This window comes from Salmo salar, chromosome 09 (genome assembly GCF_965601325.2).
Source record: "Salmo salar chromosome 09, fSalSal1, whole genome shotgun sequence".
Classification (NCBI taxonomy): domain Eukaryota; kingdom Metazoa; phylum Chordata; class Actinopteri; order Salmoniformes; family Salmonidae; genus Salmo; species Salmo salar.
The window spans coordinates 126141803-126166371 of NC_138299.1; the positions used below are offsets into that span (position 1 = coordinate 126141803).

Sequence of the window (24569 nt, forward strand, 5' to 3'; positions counted from 1 at the left end):
AAGTGGGCATAGACACATTCCCTGTCTTGGATTTGAAAGCACTGGATTGGGGGTGTAAGTATGGGCTGGAAGGAATGTCGACCGTTGTTAAATCTATGCCGGGAAGTGTGAATTGGGACATAGCCATGGTCCAGTGTAGGCTATGAGGAGTAGCTGTGGTTGTTTCTTATAGGAACTAGGATTACTAAGACTAGGACACTGACCCAGATGTCCACTTTGGGTCCATCGTACTCCTTCCCTTCGAAGAGCTCTGGGGCAGCATAGGGAGGACTCCCACACCAGGTCTTTAGTAGCTGGCCTCTGGAGAACAGGTTACTGAAGCCAAAGTCTACCATGGACAGAGAGAAAGAGAGAGAGAAAAAAAAGAAGGGAGATAAGCGAGGGGAAAAAATCAACCTTCTCTTTCTGTGATCTACCCCAACACACTCCTAGAATTCAAGTGAAAAACTATACCTGCAATCTTGATGTTGAGGTTGTGGTCCAGGAGCAGGTTTTCGGCCTTCAGGTCTCGGTGGACGATGTTGCGGCAGTGGCAGAAGTGGACGGCCGCCACGATCTGCTTGAACTTCCGCCGCGCGTCCTTCTCCGCCATCCTGCCGTGGGCCACCAGGTGGTCTGAACACAGACAGGTGAGAGGCCAAAGTTCAAATTCAGTTAATTTGCCTTTTACAGGGGTTTTGCTTTGCATTTCCCCGAGCTCCACCAATTCACATCCCATTGAAACAATGACGTCAAACCCAGGATCACAGACAAACAGACAGTCACTAGTCAGAGCCATTGACATAGGTAGTAAACCATACAATTGTGCACAAGTGGAGAGGTCAAATGTGACTATGTGAGCATACAAAAAGACAATGGCTCACTACAAAAGACATACTTACCAAAAATCTCCCCGCCACTGGCATACTCTGTTACCAGGTAGATCATCCTCTCGGTCTCCATTACCTGATGACAGACAGACATTCACATTGACAATATAACAGCTGCAGTCAACATCACCAAACACACGGCATCAGCAGTGTGGATCCGGTTTAGGGTGAAGTTGCCTGTAGACACTGATCTTGGGTCAGATTTGCATTCACCATACAAACAGTTAAGGTTATGGTTGGGGATCCTAGATCTGTACTTAGGGCAAACTCCAACCGGAAGCTGTGATCTACTGACCTGGTAGAGACGAATGATGTGGGGGTGCCTCAGCATCTTCATGATCTGCACCTCCCTGAAGATCTTCTTCAGGTTCTCATCGTCCAGCTGGGTCTTGTCCACTATTTTGATGGCCACCTGAACAGAGAGAGAAAGACAATGGAGTGGGAGTTAGTACAAGATATCTATTGAACCATTTCAAGCGAACCAAAACCATTTGAGCAAAATGACTCATCAATGAGTGACCATACTCGACTCATCAACAGGAAGTCAAAGTCAGAGCACTGATCAGGGACACAGTGGCACCCTATTCCCTATTTACTGCACTAAAGGTAGTGCACTGTATAGGTAATAGGGTGCCATTTGGAACTCAGCCTGAGTATTCATATCAGACAATCAGTTACTTCCTTTGGCTGATTGTCAGATGCACAGAAACACCAATACTGAGACAAAGAAAACAAAGATTCCCACCTCTCTCATCTCACACCATCCGCAAAAGCCAGGGAATTTTCCTTATAGGTTCTAGGAATTAGCCTAACATGTTCATCATATAATAAATAAGACATGGATTTTATAAATAGCCTAGTGCCTGTCAAAGACCCAACAAGGGGCGTGCGCCTACAACTAAGCTGAGCCCCCCAGCTAACCTGACATTGACAACGCTTCAGGTGTCAGAGACCTTAGGGGAGGGGTTAACTAACATAATGGCACTGAAATAACAGGTCAGCATATACAATCCAGGCGTGTCAAACTCAATTCCTTGAGGGCTACAGTGCCTTCAGAAAGTATTCACACCCCTTGACTTTTTCCACATTTTGTTTTGTTACAGCCTGAATTTAAATTGAATTAAATACCCCACAATGTCAAAGTGGAATTATGTTTTTCAAAATTAATAAGAAATGAAATACGAAATGTCTTGAGTCAATAAGTATTCCACCACTTTGTTCTGGCAAGCCTGAATAAGTTCAGAAATAATGTCCTCATCAATGCACATAATAAGTTCAATGGACTCACTCTTTGTGCAACATGATTTTTTAATGACTACCTCATCTCTGTACCCCACACATACAGATAATTGTAAGGTCCCTCAGTCGAGCAGTGAATTTCAAACACAGATTCAACCACAAAGACCAGGGAGGTTTTCCAATGCCTCACAAAGAATGGCACCTAATTGGTAGATGGGTAATATATATATATATATATATATATATATATATATTTTTTTTTAAAGCAGACATTGAATATCCATTTGAGCATGGTGAAGTTATTAATTACACTTTGGATGGTGTACCAATACACCCAGTTACCACAAAGATACAGGTGTCCTTCCCAACTCAGTTGCCGGAGAGGAAACCGCTCAGGGATTTCACCATGAGGTCAATGGTGACTTTAAAACAGTTTGAGTTTAATGGCTATGATAGGAGAAAACTGAGGCCGGATCAACAACATTGTAGTTAGTCCACAATACTAACCTAATTGACAGAGTGAAAAGAAAGAAGCCTGTACAGAATAACAAATATTCCAAAACATGCATCCTGTTTGCAATAAGGTACTACAATCCATCTGTCTGCCTATTTCAAGACGAGGGTGCAGTCAGATACCCAATGGGTTGGGCGATTCGTTTCTCATCAATAATCTTGAAAAAAATATATACCTAACTGGAAATCAACCAATTCCCCATCGTTGACACAATGGAAAGGTCAAATGCTTTATTATCTAAATGTTGAAAGTGCGTGTGGGCGACAGAGAGAAACAACATGGTGCCTTGTGGTGGAGAGTGTTACTGGCACTGGAGATGGTGCTGTGATCAGGTGGTTCTGGGCAGGGTTGATGTGGATGTTTGTATGTGTAGGTTTTGTATTGTTAAAAAATAAAAATAAAAATGTGAAAAAAAAGTAATACTGAAAAAAAAAAATAACATTTCACAGCAATTCCATTTTTGTCCTGAATACAAAACATGATGTTTGGGGCAAATCCAATACACACACATTACTGAGTACCACTCTCCAAATTTCCAAGCATAGTGGTGGCTGCATCATGTTATGGGTATGCTTGTAATCGTTAACTTCACTAGGGTGGGGGCAGCATTCAAAATTTTGGATGAAAAGCGTGCCCAAATTAAACTGCCTGCTACTCAGGCCCAGAAGCTAGGATATGCATATACTTGGTAGATTTGGATAGAAAACACTCTAAAGTTTCCAAAACGGTTAAAATAATGTCTGTGAGTAAACTGATATGGCATGCAAAAACCTGAGGAAAATCCATCCAGGAAGTACTATTAATTTGAAAGGCTGTTTTTCCATTGAAAGCCCATCCACCATGCAAAGACTTAGGACCCAGTTCACGATCTCTGTGGCTTCTTCTACATGTGGTTAGTCTTTAGGCATTGTTTCAGGCTTTTACTCAAAAAAATGAGGATGATACAGCACTTTCAATGAGTGGACAGTGGAAATTTCCAGACATGAGTCCAGCACGTGATCGGGAGCACGCCTTTCTTGTTTCTCCTTTTCTATTGACGAAGCTTTTGTCCGGTTGAAATATTGATTATTTATGACAAAAACAACCTGAGGATTGATTTTAAACATCGTTTGACATGTTTCTACGAACTTTTATTGTACTTTTTTGACAATTTGGTCTGGATGTTGAGATCGCGCTTTGTGCCTTTGGATTACTGAACTAAACGCACCAACAAAACTGAGGTTTTTGGACAAAAAGAGGGACATTATCGAACAAAACGAACATTTATTGTGTAACATGGAGTCCTGGGAGTGCCACCAGATGAAGATCATCAAAGGGTAGTGATTCATTTAATCGCTATTTCTGACTTTTGTGAGTCCTCTCCTTGGCTGGAAAATGTATGTATGGTTTCTTGTGGCTAGGCACTGTCCTAACATAATCGCATGGTGTGCTTTCACCGTAAAGCCTTTTTGAAATCGGACACTGTGGTTGGATTAACAAGAAGTTTATCTTTAAAATGGTGTATAATACTTGTATGTTTGAGGAATTTTAATTATGGGATTTCTGTTGTTTGAATTTGGCGCCCTGCAATTTCACTGGCTGTCGTCCCAATGATACCAGAGAGGTTAAGAACTGGGGATTTTTTCGGGATAAAAAATAAACAGAATGGAGCTAAGCACAGGCAAAATTCTACAGGAAAACCTGGTTCAGTCTGCTTTCCACCAGACACTGGGAGATGAATTCACCTTAATCTCAGCTCGTTACCTGTATAAAAGACACATGGGAGCCAGAAATCTTTCTGATTGAGAGGGGGTCAAATACTTATTTCCCTCATTAAAATGCAAATCAATTTATAACATTTTTGACATGCGTTTTTCTGGATTTTTTTGTTGTTATTCTGTCTCTCACTGTTCAAATAAACCTACCATTAAAATTATAGACTGATCATTTCTTTGTCAGTGGCAAACGTACAAAATCAGCAGGGGATCAAATACATTTACATACAGTGAGGGAAAAAAGTATTTAATTTTCAATACATTTGAAAACAATTCTAAAAACATATTTCCACTTTGTCCTTATAGGGTATTGTGTATAGCTGGGTGAGAATATGTTTTTATCCATTTTGAATTCAGGCTGTAATGTGGAATAAGTCAAGGAGTATGAATACATTTTGTTGTGTTACAGCCTGAATTCAAAATGGATAAAAACATATTCTCACCCATCTACACACAATACCCTATAATGACAAAGTGGAAATATGTTTTTAGAATTGTTTTCAAATGTATTGAAAATTAAATACACTCCATGTGTTTGCTTGTTTTTGTTATTTCCTTTTGTGTCTAATGAAGACCTAGACAACCAGGTGAGGGGTTCCTAACTAATCAATTACCTTAAATGTATCGATCAAGTACAAGGGAGGTGGGAAACCTCGCAAACACACGTCCCTCCAGCAATTGAGTTTGACACCTTGCTGATCAAATCAATTCTGACGGTGCTATCTTTTACCACTAACTGTGACGTGTCAGCTCCACGTCAGGTTTTAGTCTAATGAATAAATTAGCCTAACAGTGTAATGCGATGGTCTGTCGAGAATGAGACCAAAACCTGCTCTCACACGTGCCTAAACATCCTTGTGAGCTGGCTTCACATTCTGGGAATAGTGGTCATTTCTGATGCTACTCTTCCCCCTCTCTGTTCTTGGCCGAGATAATAGAATGGGGCCATCTGAGAGCAAGCTGCGGGCCCATTTCCAGCTAGCGGACAGGAAAAGGAAGAGCCAGGCACACGGTGTTCTAGCACCCCTCCACCCCATTGTGGGTACGAGGCCCAGCATCTGGAGCAGGGACACACTTGAAAAACACACACACAATACACACATTGAACACCACACACACAAATGAACACCACACACACATACAGAATGACCACCACACTAAACACACACAGAATAACCACCACACTACACACACAGTGAACACCACACACAGAATGACAACCACACACTACACATACACAGAATGAACACCAAACACAGAATGACCACACACACACACACACACACACACACACACACACACACACAGAATGAACACCACACACACACACAAACTGGTATTACACAGTAAAAACAGAAGAGTCCAAATGAGGGAAAAAGGTCATGAGGCATTGAGTTCACACTCCCGGTCTCACGCCACAAACCCAAATACTTTGGGAACATCAAGTCTCTCTCCATGCAAATGGACTCAAAATAAGGAAATCGGGCCGAAATCAAAACTGGAAGAGAGAGCTATGCTGGCCTATAAAAGCTGGCGCCTGCAGGATGTTTGAGAGAACATCATTTGGCAAGCCTCATAAGCTGAGCACAAATAGAGGAGTTTGGACACACTATCATAATGACTAGCGCAACTCATTTCCTCACACACTCAATTCAATAGCCAGATGTAGTTGGAACTACTGGCTGGTTCTTGAGATGTACAGTTATAGTTACAGTAATCTACTTGGAGGGGTGACGTGTCTGGCCTGCATTACTTTGGAATTTTCCACTGAAAGATATGGACACAGAAGAGAGCCAGTTAAGCTGAAGTGTCACATAGCCCCCGCGATCACAAGACTGTTGACCTACCCATAGCACTCCGCCACTGCTGAGACTTAGCAACCAGGAACAAAATGAACAGGAGAGAGAAATAGGCCTACAACACCACCAGATTATTTGGGGCAAGGCACTCTAAAACAACACGACTGTGCTGCTGACAAATACACCAACGGAATGCGGACAAGAGGACTTTTCAAGTTTCATATACAAATGACGACTTTGTCATCATGAAATTCCTTTCATGCTTTATATAACAGCGTATGACCGTGGAGAGCTCAGAGAGTCGAATATGAAAAACAAAAACAAAAATCTGGATATCAAAGACGGAATACAAATGATGAATAAAAAGTTATAATAAAACAAGGAGGTTAACACAAACTAAATGAAACAGACTGGTTTTGTGGATTTAACCTTACCTATAATAATATCATGTGGGATACATGTCACATATCAGTTTGCAAACAACGTAAAAAAAACATACACTACCGTTCAAAAGTTTGGGGTCACTCAGAAATGTCCTTGTTTTCCAGGAAGACATACATGAAATGAGTTGCAAAATGAATAGGAAATATAGTCAAGACGTTGACAAGGTTATAAATAATGATTTTTAATTGAAATAATAAGTGTCCTTCAAACTTTGCTTTCGTCAAAGAATCCATTTGCAGCAATTACAGTCTTGCAGACCTTTGGCATTCTAGTTGTCAATTTGTTGAGGTAATCTTAAGAGATTTCACCCCATTCTTCCTGAAGCACCTCCCACAAGTTGGATAGGCTTGATGAGCACTTCTTACGTACCATACGGTCAAGCTGCTCCCACATCAGCTCAATAGGGTTGAGATCCGGTGACTGTGCTGGCCACTCCATTACAGACAGAATACCAGCTGACTGCTTCTTCCCCAAATAGTTATTGCATAGTGTGGAGCTGTGCTTTGGGTCATTGTCCTGTTGTAGGAGGAAATTGGCTCCAATTAAGCACCGAACACAGGGTATGGCATGGCGTTGCAAAATGGAGTGATAGCCTTCCTTCTTAAGGATCCCTTTTACCCTGTACAAATCTCCCACTTTACCACCACCAAAACACTTCCAGACCATCACATTGCCTCCACCATGCTTGACAGATGGCGTCAAGCACTCCAGCACATTTTAATTTTTTTCTGAGTCTCACGAATGTTCTTCTTTGTAATCCGAACACCTCAAACGTACATTTGTCTGTCCATAACAGTTTTTTCCAATCTTTCTCTGTCCAGTGTCTGTGTTATTTTGCCCATCTTAATCTTTTCTTTTATTGGCCAGTCTGAGATATGGCTTTTTCTTTGCAACTCTGAAGCCAGCATCCGGGAGTCGCCTCTTCACTGTTGACGTTGATACTGCTGTTTTTCGGGTATTATTTAATGAAGCTGCCAGTTGAGGACTTGTGAAGCATCTGTTTCTCAAACTAGACACTCTAATGTACTTGTCCTCTTGCTCAGTTGTGCACCGGGGCCTCCCACTCCTCATTCTATTCTGGTTAGAGCCAGTTTGCGCTGTTCTGTGAAGGGAGTAGTACACAGCGTTGTATGAGATCTTCAGTTTCTTGGCAATTTCTCGCATGGAATAGCCTTAATTTCTCAGAACAAGAATAGACTGAGTTTCAGAAGAAAATTCTTTGTTTCTGGCCATTTTGAGCCCTCAAATGCTGATGCACCAGATTCTCAACTAGTCTGAAGGCAAGTTTTATTGCTTCTTTAATTAGCACAACAGTTTTCAGCTGTGCTAACAATTGCAAAAGGGTTTTCTAATGATCAACTAACCTTTTAAAATTATAAACTTGGATTAGCTAACACAACGTGCCATTGGAACACAGGAGTGATGGTTGCTGATAATGGGCCTCTGTATGCCTATGTAGATATTCCATAAAAAATCTGCCATTACCAGCTACAATAGTAATTTACAACATTAACAATATCTACACTGTATTTCTGATCAATTTTATGTTATTTTAATGGACAAAAACAAGGACATTTCTAAGTGTGCCCAAAACTTTTGAACGGTTGTGTATATATAATTGAGTTAATAAAGCCGCATACAAACAGGCAGCTCCAAAAGGCAGGTGTTTCAGCCTAGCTCAGTGCTTTCTGTGGTGGTGGGGCAGGCCAGCTGAAAATGGGAGCATTGCACCGTGATTGGCTCAGTGTTCTGTCACTCATGGGGACACTACGTCACCCGCCTTAAGTAAGGGTAGACATCAAGAATGTGAGCCCTTTGGCTTCTGCTATAGACTTAGATTATTAGTGCTCTTCCAAGAAAGCTCAAGGTCATTGGCCACAGATAAAATGACATCAAATCACATATATCTACAGTAGCTTTGATTGGACTGATCATGTGAACATCTTACTTTCAAAGTCTTAGCTAGCAGTCATCATCAAGTCGACAATCTACTGGCAAATCCTTTTTAATCCTTGTCAAATTAAGAGAAATAATGAAGAGAAATTATAGATAAAACATGTCGGTGCTCATCTGCCATAAAGATTACCCAACAAGTTGGAAATCGCAAATTCAACAATGAGTCGTTTGGAAGGAATCTGCAAGCGTTGCAAAGAAACCACTAACGTTAGCCTGCTATTCAATGGAATGGCTGTTTTTCTTTTCCAAGAGTTCCCACCATATATCCAGAGAATGCCAGACTTTGATGAAAGTTTGAAGACAAAATTTGCCCTCAAAGGACCACTGTGCCACCTTCACAAGGTGAGTCCAAAAATGTATTGTATTCCGCTACATAAATAATGTAATATGCAAGGGAGAAATGTATACTGTAGCTAAGAAAGTAATACTAAGTGTATGTTGTGTAGTAAGCTGTTAGTAGCCCATGTGCCTCACCCTAATAATATGGTCTATTTTCACCAACGCGGTATTGTAAACACATACGTGGCCCAGTGTGTGCTTGTTTGACTACTGTTTTGTACAGCTTTGACAGAGCTACTGATAGTAGGTGGCAGGGGCGGAAATCCCGGGGGGATGGGGGAGACACGACCCCCCCATCCTGGGAAAAATATGATTTGTCCCCCCCAATATATCACTGAAACATAACTATGTAATTTAAATAATATTAATAATACGCAATGAAAGCAATTGTGCTGATTATAGACACTTAATAGCGCGTTTTTAAGTTTCAAAAGATTGCGACCCCCCCCGCCCTTTGCCTCACAATGGTTTGATCCAATGCCAGTTCCTTAGCTTGCTACGTAACTGCCGTGAGGTTCATCCAGTCAATCGGGCACACACACACTAGCTGTATATGCAGAGCTAGCGCGCAAATATTAACTATTAAGCTAGCTAGTACCTATTCCATTTATGTGGCGTCGTCAAAGATGGAATCAGCATGTAAGTTAGTGCTTCAAAGTCCCTGTGATAAGGTTAGCGATAAACTGAAGTCCAAACTGAACAGAACTACACTCTCATCGACCATTGTCTTAAATATATTTAATGGTCTCGTTGCAAAAGCTAAATTGTCGCAAGGGAACTTTTATTTATTTATTTTATTTCACCTTTATTTAACCCGGGTAGCAAAGATTATAGCAAACACCACTGAAACTGAATTGGTGGCTCGCTAGCTTTGCAAATTCAGCTATTGTTGGAAGCCAGCCAATATGAAACAAACTATTAAAATTACAAAAGGTTGCAGCATATGTTGTATAAATGGTGAACTCATACAGCTGTCAACTCTTGTCATTTTAATCCGTTTCACATTTGCTAGCTACCTTTTAGATCGAAGCCCAAATAGAATGATGAAAGATAAGATGATAGAAGCCCATCTCCTACTGTAAATAACCTACACACTGTGTGTGTAGCCAGCCAGGTAGAAAAATGGCAGAAAAATAAAAGACGGACATCAGAGTATTTTTCAATACACCAAAACGCATAGTAAGAACCCTAGTAGCCTAATATCTCAGACTAGTTGATAAAATGTTCATAAGAAAGAAATGAAATTCTAATGGAAATGTTTTTCAATGATGTCATTAGGCAGAGCAGGCAACAGATGGCACAGAGACAGCAGAGTTGGGGACAGATATGCAGGGACAGACTGGCAGAGACAGGGAGTCTCAGGTAAGTTTGTTGAGTCTTTGTTTGGCAACATTATGAAAGGTTCTCAATTTTTTTGACTTGTAAAATAGGAACATAATTGGAAAATGCCATGGATACCCCCACTCTCAACTTAAACTGGTGACTGAACTAAGATTTGTTAAAGGCAATGGTATTGCTGTTGTGATTAGTTGTGTAGTTTTGGGTACCGGTAGTTAGGAGTACGGCAAACACCTTATTTCTTTGGTTCCTCAATATACATTTACCATATTACAATGTAGGCTATGTGTTACAGCACTACTTTTGGTGTCCCCCTCAGGAATTGCTCTTGAGAAAATGTCATGTAATTGTCCCCTCCAAAGTGGATATCAGATTTTCGCCCCTGGTAGGTGGTGATGCTTGGCATGCACATGCAAACTCAGCACACACAACATTCTATAATAGAAGTGTTGGGACTCCGCTGTTGGGACTCCGCTGTTCGGACAGCTTTATGTAGGCCCTAACAGTTTGTGGGCACCGTTTGTCACCGTTATAGTATAATTAATGTATTGTTTAGTGGCTTTGCTGGAATGCATCCAACATTTTTCCTTTTTTGCCCCACCAAGATTTACATGCTAAAAATCGCTACTGGGGATACCAATAAGTAGGATAACAGCAACGTTCACCCAAAACTGTGCACGTGGCACGTGCAGTAGCCCCGAGACTGCCGCCCAGCTCCCGGGCAGAAATATCAGCCCACAGAGAGAAGCATGAGTTTGAACTTCACTCAACTTTCTAGAGCAGTGGTCACCAACTTGTCGATCGCAAACATTTCCGTAAAAAATCCAGCAATAAAGACTTGTGTTCCTATTTTTTATTTGTCGTCTCCGGCAGTTGACGGTAGGTGCATCCGATTCAGCTGCCCTGCGTACCGGGTAGGTGAACCGTTTCCATTTTGAACCATTTCATGTCTCTGAAGGTACAAACGCTGTCTTCCCGGTGGGCCCTGAGAGCAAATCATGTGCACTATAGGCCTACCGCTGGCCAATCGGGTGGCTCAGATGACCCTGTCTGCAGTGACGTGGCAGGTATAAAAGAAAGCTACAGAAAAGTTAAGACATATTTCAAAACGTTTAAAACCGTGAATAGAGAGAGACTGTCAACGACTATAGCAACGAGATGCTGTTTTTATGACTGAGTTCATGTTTCAGTTCTTACTTAGCACTGTCAACACTTTAAATTCAACACTTTTATAAGCCATAAAATGAGCATTCTTCCCATTTCCACTCGGCGCTACAAACAAGCACTGCAGCAGTAATGAATAAGTAGTGTATCTATAGGCTTGTGTTGATATTATTAGCTTGGGTCTTTTTTAATATCGAGGAATATTACACTTTCTCTGTTCATAGGAGTAACAACATGAACTTGTGCATGAGGCAGAAATAATGCAGTGCAACCCGAGTTTCGCCATCATATGGAAGACGGTGTCCCTTTTTGGTCAGTGTCAGTGGAGGACAGGGAGAGCGGAGGGATACTGAGGCGGACCCTCAGTCTGCTGCTCTCTCCCTCCGCTGAGACTGACCATCAGATGCAGGCACCATCAGCCCAATAAAATAAAAAGCAAATGATTTAAATGCATGCTCACTCAGCTGTGCTTCACAAGTAATACAACAACGGAGCTATAACCGGTGTGATCATATAGCCTACCTCAAATTTTGAAAAAGAATTGTAAAAAAAAGAATCCAGAACAACAATGCATTGGCAGGGCAATTCAAGCAAAGCCAATATGAAGTGATAATGTATTGGGCCTATAGCTTACTGCACAAACCTCATTGCTACAGTGGGTAGAATGGTGCCTGAAGGGATGGCTGACGTTTTACGTGCTCCTAACCAACTGTGTTATTTTGTTAGTTTTTTTTCACGTTGTTTAACTTATATTTTAACGTATTTTTCACATAAATTTGCTGCTACCGTCTCTTATGACCGAAAAGAACAGCAATTACTCACCTCGTACTAGAAGAAGGTTTTTTCTTTAACAAGTCCGACGCAAAGGATATACTGCTTTCTCAGAAACTGGCCCAAATCCCTGTCATTTGCATAAAGAATAGACGGAGAAAAAGGGGATGGAGGTCGGGCTGCCTTCTGAGAATTTGTAGGCGAGTGAGTAAACCCCCACTGCCATTCGCCAAAGTGGAATCATTGGAAAATAAAATGGATGACCTACCATCAAGATTATCCTACCAACGGAAAATTAAAAAACGGTAATATCTTAGGTTTCATCGAGTCGTGGCTGAACGACGACACGGATAATATAGAACCGGCAGGACAGAGAAGCACGTTTGGTAAGACGAGGGGTGTGGGTGTGTGTCTATTTGTCAAAAACAGCTTCATATTAAAGAAGTCTCGAGGTATTGCTCACCTGAGGTAGAGAACCTTATGATAAGCTGTAGACCACACTATCTATATTATTTGTAGCCGTCTATTTACCACCACAAACCGATGATGATGGCACTAAGACCGCACTCAACATGCTGTATAAGGCCATAAGCAAACAAGAAAATGCTCATCCAGAAGCGGCGCTCCTAGTGGTCGGAGACTTTAATGCAGGGAAACTTAACCTGTTTAGGATAGGGGGCAGTATTTTCACGGCCGGATAAAAAACGTACCCGATTTAACCTGTTATGGCTAGGGGGCAGTATTTTCACGGCTGGATAAAAAACGTACCCGATTTAATCTGGTTACCACTCCTACCCAGTAACTAGAATATGCATATACTTATTACATATGGATAGAAAACACCCTAAAGTTTCTAAAACTGTTTGAATGGTGTCTGTGAGTATAACAGAACTCATTTGGCAGGCAAAAACCTGACAAGGTTTCAGGCAGGAAGTGGCCTGTCTGACAAGGTGTCGTTCTTCTTGTCTCTGTTTATTGAAGAGTGAGGATCTTAGCTGTCCCGTGACACTTCCTACGGCTGCCATAGGGTCTCAGAAGGCGGTAAAAAGCTGAATCGTGGCTTTGCAGGCTCTGGCTGAAAAAAAGTAGCGCGTTTGGGTAGTGGCTGGTTACAGTACTGTGAGACTCAGGCTCGTGCCCGCGTCGACCGAAAGCTTTGTTTACTTTCCTCTGTTTAGCTAAAAGGAGATTCCCGGTCGGAATATTATCGCTTTTTTACGAGAAAAATGGCATAAAAATGGATTTTAAACAGCGGTTGACATGCTTCGAAGTACGGTAATGGAATATTTAGATTTTTTTTGTCACGAATTGCGCCATGCGCGCGACCCTGATTTACCATTTCAGATAGTGTCTGGGACGCACGAACAAAACGCCGCTATTCGGATATAACGATGGATTATTTTGGACCAAACCAACATTTGTTATTGAAGTAGCAGTCCTGGGAGTGCATTCTGACGAAGACAACAAAAGGTAATCAAACTTTTATAATAGTAAACCTGATATTGGTGAGTGCTAAACTTGCCGGGTGTCTAAATAGCTAGCCCGTGATGCCTGGGCTATGTACTTAGAATATTGCAAAATGTGCTTTCACCAAAAAGCTATTTTAAAATCGGACATATCGAGTGCAGAGAGGAGTTCTGTCTCTATAATTCTTAAAATAATTGTTATGCTTTTTGTGAACGTTTATCGTGAGTAATTTAGTAAATTCTTAGTGAATTCGCCGGAAGTTTGCGGGGGGTATGCTAGTTCTGAACGTCACATGCTAATGTAAAAAGCTGGTTTTTGATATAAATATGAACTTGATTGAACAAAACATGCATGTATTGTATAACATAATGTCCTAGGGTTGTCATCTGATGAAGATCATCAAAGGTTAGTGCTGCATTTAGCTGTCTTCTGGGTTTTTGTGACATTATATGCTAGCTTGAAAAATGGGTGTCTGATTATTTCTGGCTTGGTACTCTGCTGACATAATCTAATGTTTTGCTTTCGTTGTAAAGCCTTTTTGAAATCGGACAGTGTGGTTAGATAAAGGAGAGTCTTATCTTTAAAATGCTGTGAAATAGTCATATGTTTGAAAAATTGAAGTTTTTGTATTTTTGAGGAATTTGTCATTCGGCCACGCCTATCATTGGATATTGGAGCAGGTGTTCCGCTAGCGGAACGTCTAGATGTAAGAGGTTAATCTGGTTATTACTCCTGCCCAGAAAGTAGAACATGCATATAATTGTTTGATTTGGATAGAAAACACCCTAAAGTTTCTAAAACTGTTTGAATGGTGTCTGTGAGTATAACAGAACTCATATGGCAGGCCAAAACCTGAGAAGATTCCATACAGGAAGTGCACTCTCTGACCATTTCTTGGCCTTCTATAGCCTCTTTATGGAAAATAGAGGATCTCTGCTGTAACGTGACATTTTCTAAGGCTCCCATAGGCTCTCAGAAGGCGCCAGAACGGGGAATGATGACTCTACAGTGCCTGGGCGAAAAACAGTAGCGCATTTGGAAAGTGGTCGATCTGAGAACAATGACACGGGCACCCGCATACATGTGCACGTGAAGACACCATTTTACATTTTCAGTGTTTGAACGGATACAACGTCTCCCAGTCGGAATATTATCGCTATTTTACGAGAAAAATCGCATAAAAATTGATTTTAAACAGCGTTTGACATGCTTCGAAGTACGGTAATGGATTATTTTGAATTTTTTTGTCACGATACACGCCGGCGCGTCACCCTTCGGATAGTGTCTTGAACGCAAGAACAAACGCAGCTATTTGGATATAACTATGGATTATTTGGAACCAAAACAACATTGGGTGATGAAGTAGAAGTCCTGGGAGTGCATTCTGACGAAGAACAGCAAAGGTAATCCAATTTTTCTTATAGTAAATCTGAGTTTGGTGAGTGCCAAACTTGGTGGGTGTCAAAATAGCTAGCCTGTGATGGCCGAGCTATCTACTCAGAATATTGCAAAATGTGCTTTCGCCGAAAAGCTATTTTAAAATCGGACACCGCGATTGCATAAAGGAGTTCTGTATCTATAATTCTTAAAATAATTGTTATGTTTTTTGTGAACGTTTATCGTGAGTAATTTAGTAAATTCACCGGAAGTTGGTATGGTGGGTATGCAAGTATGCAAGTTCTGAACGTCACATGCTAATGTAAAAAGCTGTTTTTTTATATAAATATGAAATTGATTGAACAAAACATGCATGTATTGTATAACATAATGTCCTAGGAGTGTCATCTGATGAAGATCATAGTGCTGCATTTAGCTGTGGTTTTGGTTTTTGTGACATTATATGCTAGCTTGAAAAATGGGTGTCTGATTATTTCTGGCTGGGTACTCTCCTGACATAATCAAATGTTTTGCTTTCGTTGTAAAGCCTTATTGAAATCGGACAATGTGGTTAGATAAAGGACAGTCTTGTCTTTAAAATGGTGTAAAATAGTCATATGTTTGAAAAATTGAAGTTTGGGGATTTTTGAGGAGTTTGTAATTCGCGCCACGCCCTATCATTGGATATTGGAGCGGTGTTCTGCTAGCGGAACATCTAGATGTAAGAGGTTAACAACTTCTATGGGCTACGTGGGATGCTAGCGTCCCACCTGCGGGACACAGCCAGTGAAATATCAGGGCGGCAAATTCAAAACAACAAAATGTCATAATTCAACTTTCTCAAACATTCTCCTTGATGTAACCACATTGTCCGATTTCAAAAAGGCTTTACAGCGAAAGCAAAACATCAGATTATGTTAGGAGAGTACACAGACAAAAATAATCACACAGCCATTTTCCAAGCAAGGACATGCATCATAAAAACCCAAAACACAGCTAAATGAAGCACTAACCTTTGACGATCTTCATCAGATGACACTCCTAGGACATTATGTTACACAATACATGTATGTTTTGTTCGATAAAGTTCATATTTATATCCAGAAACAGCATTTTACATTGGCGCGTGATGTTCAGAAAATGTATCCCCACCAAAACTCCCGGTGAATGTGCACATCAATTTACAAAAATACTCATCATAAACGTTGACAAAATAAAAAACAATTATTTAAAGAATTATAGATAGACTACTCCTGGATGCAACCGCAGTGTCAGATTTTAAAATAGCTTTACGGAGAAAGCACATTTTTCAATATTCTGAGTACATAGCTCGCCATCACAGCAAGCTATACAGACACCGGCCAAGTTCGGGGTCACCTAAACTCAGAATTAGTATTATAAATATTCTCTTACCTTTGCTGATCTTCGTCAGAATGCACTCCCAGGACTGCTACTTCCACAAGAAATGTTGTTTTTGTTCGAAATAATCCATATTTATGTCCAAATACCTCCGTTTTGTTCGTGCGTTCAGAGCACAAAGGCATAACGCGTGAGTGCGGTACCAGAGACGAAAAGTCAAAATGTTCCATTACCGTACTTAGAAGCATGTCAAACGCTGTTTAAAATCAATCTTTATGGTATTTTTAACGTAAAATTGCGATAATATTCCAACCGGACAATAGCATATTCATTCAAGAAGAAAAAGAAGGAACGGTGCGCTCACGGGACCGCGCATATCCAATCCCTTTGTCCCCAGGCAGTCCACTCAGTGACTGAGCTCCTATTATCTGCCCAGTGACAGGAGAATGCTGAAAGAACTATCTAAAGGCTGTTGACAGCCAATGGAAGCCTTAGGAAGTGCAAAGTGACCCCACAGAAACTGTAGTTTCGATAGAGAATCAAAAGAAGAACTACAATTCTCAGACTTTCCACTTCCTGGTTGGATTTTTATCAGATTTTTGCCTGCCATATGAGTTCTGTTATTCTCACAGACACCATTCAAACAGTTTTAGAAACGTCAGAGTGTTTTCTATCCAAATCTACTAATAATATGCATATTCTAGTTTCTGGGCCAGAGTAGTAACCAGTTTAATTTGGGTACGTTTTTCATCCGGCCGTGAAAATACTGCCCCCTACACCTCAACAGGTTAACTCATTTCTACCAGCATGTCACAAGTGCAACCAGAGGGAGAAAAAAACTCCAGACCACCTTTACTCCACACACAGAGACACGTAAAAAGCTCTCCCCCTCACTCCATTTGGCAAATCTGACCATAATTCTATCCTTCTGATTCCTGCTTACAAGCAAAAACTAAAGCAGGAAGTATCTGTGACCCGCTCAACACGGAAGTGGTCAGATGACGCTGATGCTAAGCTACAGGACTGTTTTGTTAGCACAGACTGGAATATGTTCCGGGATTCATCCTACGGCATTGAGGAGTATACCACCTCAGTCACCGGCTTCATCATTAAGTGCAATGACGAAATTGTCCCCACAGTGACCGTACGTTCATATCCCAACCAGAAGCCATGAATTACAGGCAACATCCGCATCGAGCTAAAGGCTAGAGTTGCCGCTTTCAAGGAGTGGGACACTAATCCAGATGCCTATAAGAAATCCCGCTATGCCCTCAGACAAACCATCAAACAAGCAAAGCATCAAAACAGGATTACAATTGAATCCTACTACACCAGCTCTGACGGTCGTCAGATGTGGCAGAGCTTAAACTATTACGGACTACAAAGGGAAACCCAGACAAGAGCTGCCCGGTGACGCGAGCCTACCAGACGAGCTAAATGCCTTTTCTGTTCGCTTTGAGGCAAGCAACACTGATGCATGCATGAGAGCACCAGCTGTTCCGGACGACTGTGATAACACTCTCGTTCGCCGATGTAAGCACGACCTTTAAACAGGTCAACATTCACAAAGCCGCGGGGCCAGACGGATTACCAGGATGTGTTCTCAAAGCATTGAGGCTGGTCATGGTTCACATTAACAGCATCCTCCCGGATACCCTAGACGCACTCCAATTCGCATATTGCCCCAACAGATCCACAGATGACGCAATCTCAATCGCAAAAGGAACACCTACGTTAGAATGCTGTTCATTGACTACAGCTCAGCATTCAACACCATAGTGCCCACAAAGCTCATAACTAAGCTAAGGACCCTGGGACTAAACACCTCCCTCTGCAACTGGATCCTGGACTTCCTGACGGGCCGCCCCCAGGTGGTAAGGATAGGCAACAACATGTCTGCCACGCTGATCCTCAACACTGGGGCCCCTCAGGGGTGTGTGTTTAGTCCCCTCCTGTACTCCCTGTTCACCCACGACTGCATGGGCAAACACGACTCCAACACCATCATTAAGTTTGCTGACGACACAAGTGTTTGGCCTCATCCCCGACAACAATGAGACAGCTTATAGGGAGGAGGTCAGAGACCTGGCAGTATGGTGCCAGCCTCTCCCTCAATGTGAGCAAGACAAAGGAGCTGATCGTGGACTACAGGAAAAGGAGGGCCGAACAGGCCCCCATTAACATCGAAGTGGCTGTAGTGGAGTGGGTCGAGAGTTAAGTTCCTTGGTGTCCACATCACCAACAAACTATCATGGTCCAAACACACCAAGACAGTCGTGAAGAGGGCACAACAACACCTTTTACCCCTCAGAAGACTGAAAAGATTTGGTATTGGTCTATAGATAAACAGGTAGATATACAGGTAGATAAACAGGTTAATGTCAAGCCCTGCATGCTTTTATTTATTTTTTATTTTACAAAAGTCCCATGGAATGTAGGCCTACATTGAACACCACATATTGGCTGCAACTGTAGGCTGAATGATAGCTGTTCTATTTCCATGTTAAAATGTTATGGGATGAATGTTCTCCATTGTTTTTGATGGTAGGCCTACGTTATGATCAAATAGCCACAGTCACCAACACGGCCACTGTTAAAACTAACTTAAAGCAAGTACAGCCTCAGTGTTCACAGAAAATGCATGCTGGAAGTTGCACAGAGTTTTCAATGTTCAAGTTTGCGCTCAGCAGACTAGAAATTTGCTCAGTGCTGAAAGAAATTTGAAGGAACATTGGCTAACAGGTGAGAGCGTTTTAAAAGACAGCCATGAAGATACCATCTCAGCTGTTTGCAATGAGAATAGTCAAAGTTATTTAATCTTTACTGCAGTCAGTCAGTCAGGCCCAAAGCCGCATGGCTCAGGAGCAATGCTAACCGACAGAGACCAGCGCTGTGTCCTCCTCTGAGAGGAGACCAAGACTCCCCCTCCCCCTACACACATAAACATTTATTTATTTATTTAACCTTTATTTAACTAAGAACAAATTCTTATTTACAATGACGGCCTACACCGGCCAAACCCGGACGACACTGGGCCAATTGGGCGCCGGCCTATGAGACTCCCAATCACAGCCGGTTGTGATGCAGCCTGGATATATACACAGAGACACTCACACACACACACACACACACACACACACACACACACACACACACACACACACACACACAGTGCATCTTAACATATGACAGTCAGGATGAGTGGGCTTGTGAACAGGGTTGGTTTGGGTACACAGAGTGCTACCAAGCGTGTGCATGCGAGTGACCGTGTAGCATGCACGTCCTTGTATTCTGCTGTGTGAGCGCAAGAGATGATCAGTTTGACATTGTTCTGGTATGGGGGAAAAAATTATAATCTTTGCCAATACTGACATCAAAAACATTCACATTTCCAGCTAAAGGTCAGTTGAAATGGCGTTATCACAACTACTTAACAAGAACTGGTTAAGCTATAAACTGGTTATAATAACTTTATTATTTCAATCAGCTTTTCCCACTGGGTTACCTGTAGTAGAGGGTTGCCCTTCTATTCAGGTGTGCCATAAGCATCACATGATCACACAAATAAGCCTACATCATTTATTCAACCCATGTTGTTAGTTTCCTTTGCTTGATCCTTTCAGCGGCAACACTACGCAACGCTGCATGCGGGAGGTCCTCACCCCTGCAGCTCAACGTTCTGTCATCATCATGGAGACTGGGTCACCACACAGGGTGAAAGTTCAATTGATCTCCAGACTCGGTGCAAGGTTACCAGTAACGAGAGACTCAGACTTTAACCTGGGGGAGAAAACCAGTGTGGCGGCGGCTGTGGCCTCGTCGTATCAACACGTGCTAGCTACCAACAAACGGTCACCCTGCCCTTCAACCACACAGCGGAGCCACAGGCTTTACACACTCCTCCAGGGAGAGAAAGAGTGTTCTGTGTGTGCGTGTGTCACGCATGTGGGTGACTCAGCTCATAAGGTCCAAGTTCAGATATTCCTGCATGCGTCTGAACTGTAGAGCGCGTGTGTGTGTGTGTGTGTGTGTGTGTGTGTGTGTGTGTGTGTGTGTGTGTGTGTGTGTGTGTGTGTGTGTGTGTGTGTGTGTGTGTGTGTGTGTGTGTGTGTGTGTGTGTGTGTGTGTGTGTGTGTGTGTGTGTGTGTGTGTGTGTGTGTGTGTGTGTGTGTGTGTGTGTGTGTGTGTGTGTGTGTGTGTGTGTGTGTGTGTGTGTGTGTGTGTGTGTGTGTGTGTGTGTGTGTGTGTGTGTGTGTGTGTGTGTGTGTGTGTGTGTGTGTGTGTGTGTGTGTGTGTGTGTGTGTGTGTGTGTGTGTGTGTGTGTGTGTGTGTGTGTGTGTGTGTGTGTGTGTGTGTGTGTGTGTGTGTGTGTGTGTGTGTGTGTGTGTGTGTGTGTGTGTGTGTGTGTGTGTGTGTGTGTGTGTGTGTGTGTGTGTGTGTGTGTGTGTGTGTGTGTGTGTGTGTGTGTGTGTGTGTGTGTGTGTGTGTGTGTGTGTGTGTGTGTGTGTGTGTGTGTGTGTGTGTGTGTGTGTGTGTGTGTGTGTGTGTGTGTGTGTGTGTGTGTGTGTGTGTGTGTGTGTGTGTGTGTGTGTGTGTGTGTGTGTGTGTGTGTGTGTGTGTGTGTGTGTGTGTGTGTGTGTGTGTGTGTGTGTGTGTGTGTGTGTGTGTGTGTGTGTGTGTGTGTGTGTGTGTGTGTGTGTGTGTGTGTGTGTGTGTGTGTGTGTGTGTGTGTGTGTGTGTTCCAAAGTAACAGCCTATTCATGTGCATGCACACCAGGAGTGCATGTGCTATTTTAACCGTGAATAGGTCTCATTCATCAATGAGGCAGCCAATACCCTAAATGGACAATGGGGAAAATCAAGAAGACAACTCAGTCTTTCTAAAATCAAAGCAAACGAGCAAAACCGATAAGTAGAGAGGCGTAAAACACTAACAGACACAACCCAGAGGATAATCTGGATCATAAAAATGGGTAGTTCCAGTTCTGGATGCTGATTGGCTGAGTCCGCGTCCCAGTTGTGGGTATAATCATGAAAGCCTAATCACGATATACCACAGTCTCTAGTTCCTTATTGCTTCAATGTCCACGGTCACATAGGCCAAAACCTCCATCTGATTAAACCACCCACTGAAAATAAAACCTCCAACAGATAATATGGGGCACCTCCATTTAAAAATGAGAAGAGTTTTTCTGTAGACGGAGTTTGCATTGGATCTTGAGATCAGCCAATGAGTGTGGTACCCTTGTGGCAGCTGAGCTCCATACATGGAGAGGGGTCATGACGAGCATCAAGTATCTGTTGTCCTCCATCTCTATGGATACCAACAAGATTCCAATGGAATTACCTTTCCCGGGGAGCGTGACGTTGATAGCACACTAACGTTAAGTGACTCTAACATGTACATCAACGTTGCCAACTGACTCGAGGAGGTGCGGGGGGGGGGGGGGGGGGGCTGGCCGGACTGGCACATGTGGACAGGCGATGCCGTGGGGCTATTAGTCAAGAGGATAAATATAGCTGATGAGACAGTGTTATAATGCATGGACCCAGACCATACAGTCAGTAAGACCTGAATGTAGGTGAACGTCACCATTAAGGGGACTCCTACTAGGAACCTTTCTTTGGTAAAAGGGGGTAAGTTTGAACAATGGTATGAACTCTGTAACTATCAAAAAAGAAAAACCTAATGTTTAATTAAATAGCTGAAGGAATAGTCTACTGCAGGGGTACTCAAGGACTATTTGAGAATGTCCGGTCATACAAATTTCCTAGGTGGCAAAGATCGGGATGATTGTCAATTATCGGCGTAATAACAAACCCACACCTTGTAACCCCAAACTGTTCACAGCCCATTTGTTGGCGGAAAGAAAACTGTGCATTTTAAAGCTAATTTCCGCAATTCTACACATTTTGCGTGGGTCAGGGACTTTTTTTTGCTGATTTAAGCTAATTTCCTGCAATTTTACACATTTTCCCATGTCTTATGTGTGTATATATATGATATCAGGGGTCGAATGCCGACCTATTTCTATTTATTTTTACTTTGACCCTGTTCTGGGTCCGGATCGCCAGTTGAGTATGGCTGGTCTACTGTACATGTGTGAGAATGTTTTTCCACTATAATCTAGCTAGCCTCCTACCAAAGAGCCTACTCAGATATGAAGTCATATAATTAAGTAGTATGAAATTGCCTGTCAAAAACTACTGCTTTTGGATATAAAAAATGACGAGTTAGACCTAGGCCAGATTCCACTAGGGCTAGTACTGAACGCACACCAACAAGAACATGAGAGGATTGACGTACAGATTCTCTCTGTGCATAACCCAATAACTATGGGGCATGAAGGTAGGTCAAGCAGCAACACCACCATTATTCATACAAATTAAATCACAGCGTGACACGTGCGTTAGGCCCGTTATCTAACGTTGCCTGGACATCACGGCTACTGCTCCTCCTCCTCCTCAATGCAAATCTAAACTGAGGAGGAGGCAGTAGGGGGAAGAAGTCTGGATAGATACAGTGTAACGTGAGGAGACGGTGCGATGCACCGCAGACAAGCCAGAGCACGCCAGCTGTCATCTTTAACCATACCTGTCTGACTGTAGTGGAGCCAAGAGGCGGTGCCAAGTCTTCTGATAAGGAGGGGTGAGGGAGGGAGCTAGGCAGTTGGCAGAATTATTTAGGTTTATAAACACTTTTTTTATTCAGGGGTGTGTGTGTGTGTTTTGTTGTTGACCTCGTCCCGAGCGTGTCAGGTCTGGCCTAGCGGCTCTTGGAGTGTCCCTCTTCCAGAGCAGTGATGCCTGGCTTAGTGTAACACCCCGGCTCCACAATCCCCTTCTCCCTGGCTGATGTTGCAGACCGAAGCACCGAGCTATAGCTCCGGTCTTTCACACCACTTGATTAGGCATGACTAATACTGGCGGAGAAGGTGTGCAGTTAAAAGACCAGTGGAAATATGCTGAAACGGCTCACTTCTACGTAGGCTAACTGACTGCTTGGGAGGGTGTCATGTCAATGTATGTGAGCAACATTAATAGATAGGCTACTGTTTGAACTCAGTAGAAATTAGTTGATGTAGCTAGAAGAGGCTCCTTTTTTTTGTTTGTTATTCCATTATCATGCAATTGCTCTTGAATCAGGACATCAGCAGCTCTTCGGTTGCATAACATGCCCTTGTTTGGACTTTCAATTTCATAAACATGAAATATCAGCATTTGTAACCTTGAGTTGGTGAGAAGGAAGCACCAATGCACTGGTTTCATGTGCTTGGGCATCTATTTTCAAAAGCATTAGCTAGTCCCATTTAAATTGTACAAAGAAACCAGGTGAACCTGTTGGCTGTCAAATGGCTGTTGGCTGTCAAATGTAAAAAATATATCATGCTTCATAAGATGCAATGGGAGGGGTAAAAAAAAACAGAGGACAAAAACATGTTTTGGGTGGTGGTACAATTAATGACAAACCCAAATCAATAATATTTGGACCAGCTACTTCCTCCAAACATTACATGCAAACCACACTGGCCATGTTGCATGCACAAGCGTCGCAAAATAAAAATACACACAGATGTTACTCAATCATTTCACCCACACCATTCTTGCGCATCTGCGTTGCCAAGTGCTAAAATAGAACTTGGTTATTTTTGAGACACTCCACAAGCTGCAAGTCCCCTCCTTATCGGATATGAGGAAAATACAAACCCACGTGGATGCTTGAAAGACAAACAAGGAGAGATTCATTAAAAATAACAAGGTTTCCCTTTAAATCTGTGAATTAATCGTTGTAGTAGAAAAACACCAGATTTTGTATGACTCCGGGTCAAAATTCTACAAAGAACCAGCTAAAAAGAAGACCATATGCATGTCAGGTAAAATAACAACCCAATGTTCATCACCCAGGAAAAACTAGCTAGCCAGCTAAATGTCCATGAATGTTTCATGTGTGTTTCGACCTGCCCCCTGTGATTCAGTGTGGCATATTTAATTACACATTTATTAAATTAAAGAATTGAAATGTCAATCTCGCAATTACAACAGCCTTTGCCTAGAAAGGGTAATTTTCAAATTGCACTAATGCAATCCATTCTACCAGTCCAGCAGAATGCAAAATATCCTGGCCTGTGTGGAGTCCCCCTGTGCAAAAGTATCACTCAACAAAAAACTTGGCCTAACA

At 42.3% G+C, this 24569-nt stretch overlaps 1 protein-coding gene across 4 annotated transcripts in view; it reads right to left on the minus strand.

Annotated features, from left to right (window-relative positions):
• Positions 1 to 24569, minus strand: part of LOC106612637 (serine/threonine-protein kinase SIK3 homolog) — a 45122-nt gene that overhangs the window by 18638 nt on the left and 1915 nt on the right. For all 4 annotated transcript variants that reach the window (XM_014213991.3, XM_082956203.1, XM_014213990.3 and 1 more), the window contains exons 2-5: positions 1165 to 1281; positions 882 to 945; positions 454 to 615; positions 204 to 328 (exon numbers count right to left, since the gene is read on the minus strand). In XM_014213991.3, the coding sequence (XP_014069466.3) occupies positions 204 to 328; positions 454 to 615; positions 882 to 945; positions 1165 to 1281 (468 nt within the window). The remainder of the gene's footprint in view (positions 1 to 203; positions 329 to 453; positions 616 to 881; positions 946 to 1164; positions 1282 to 24569) is intronic.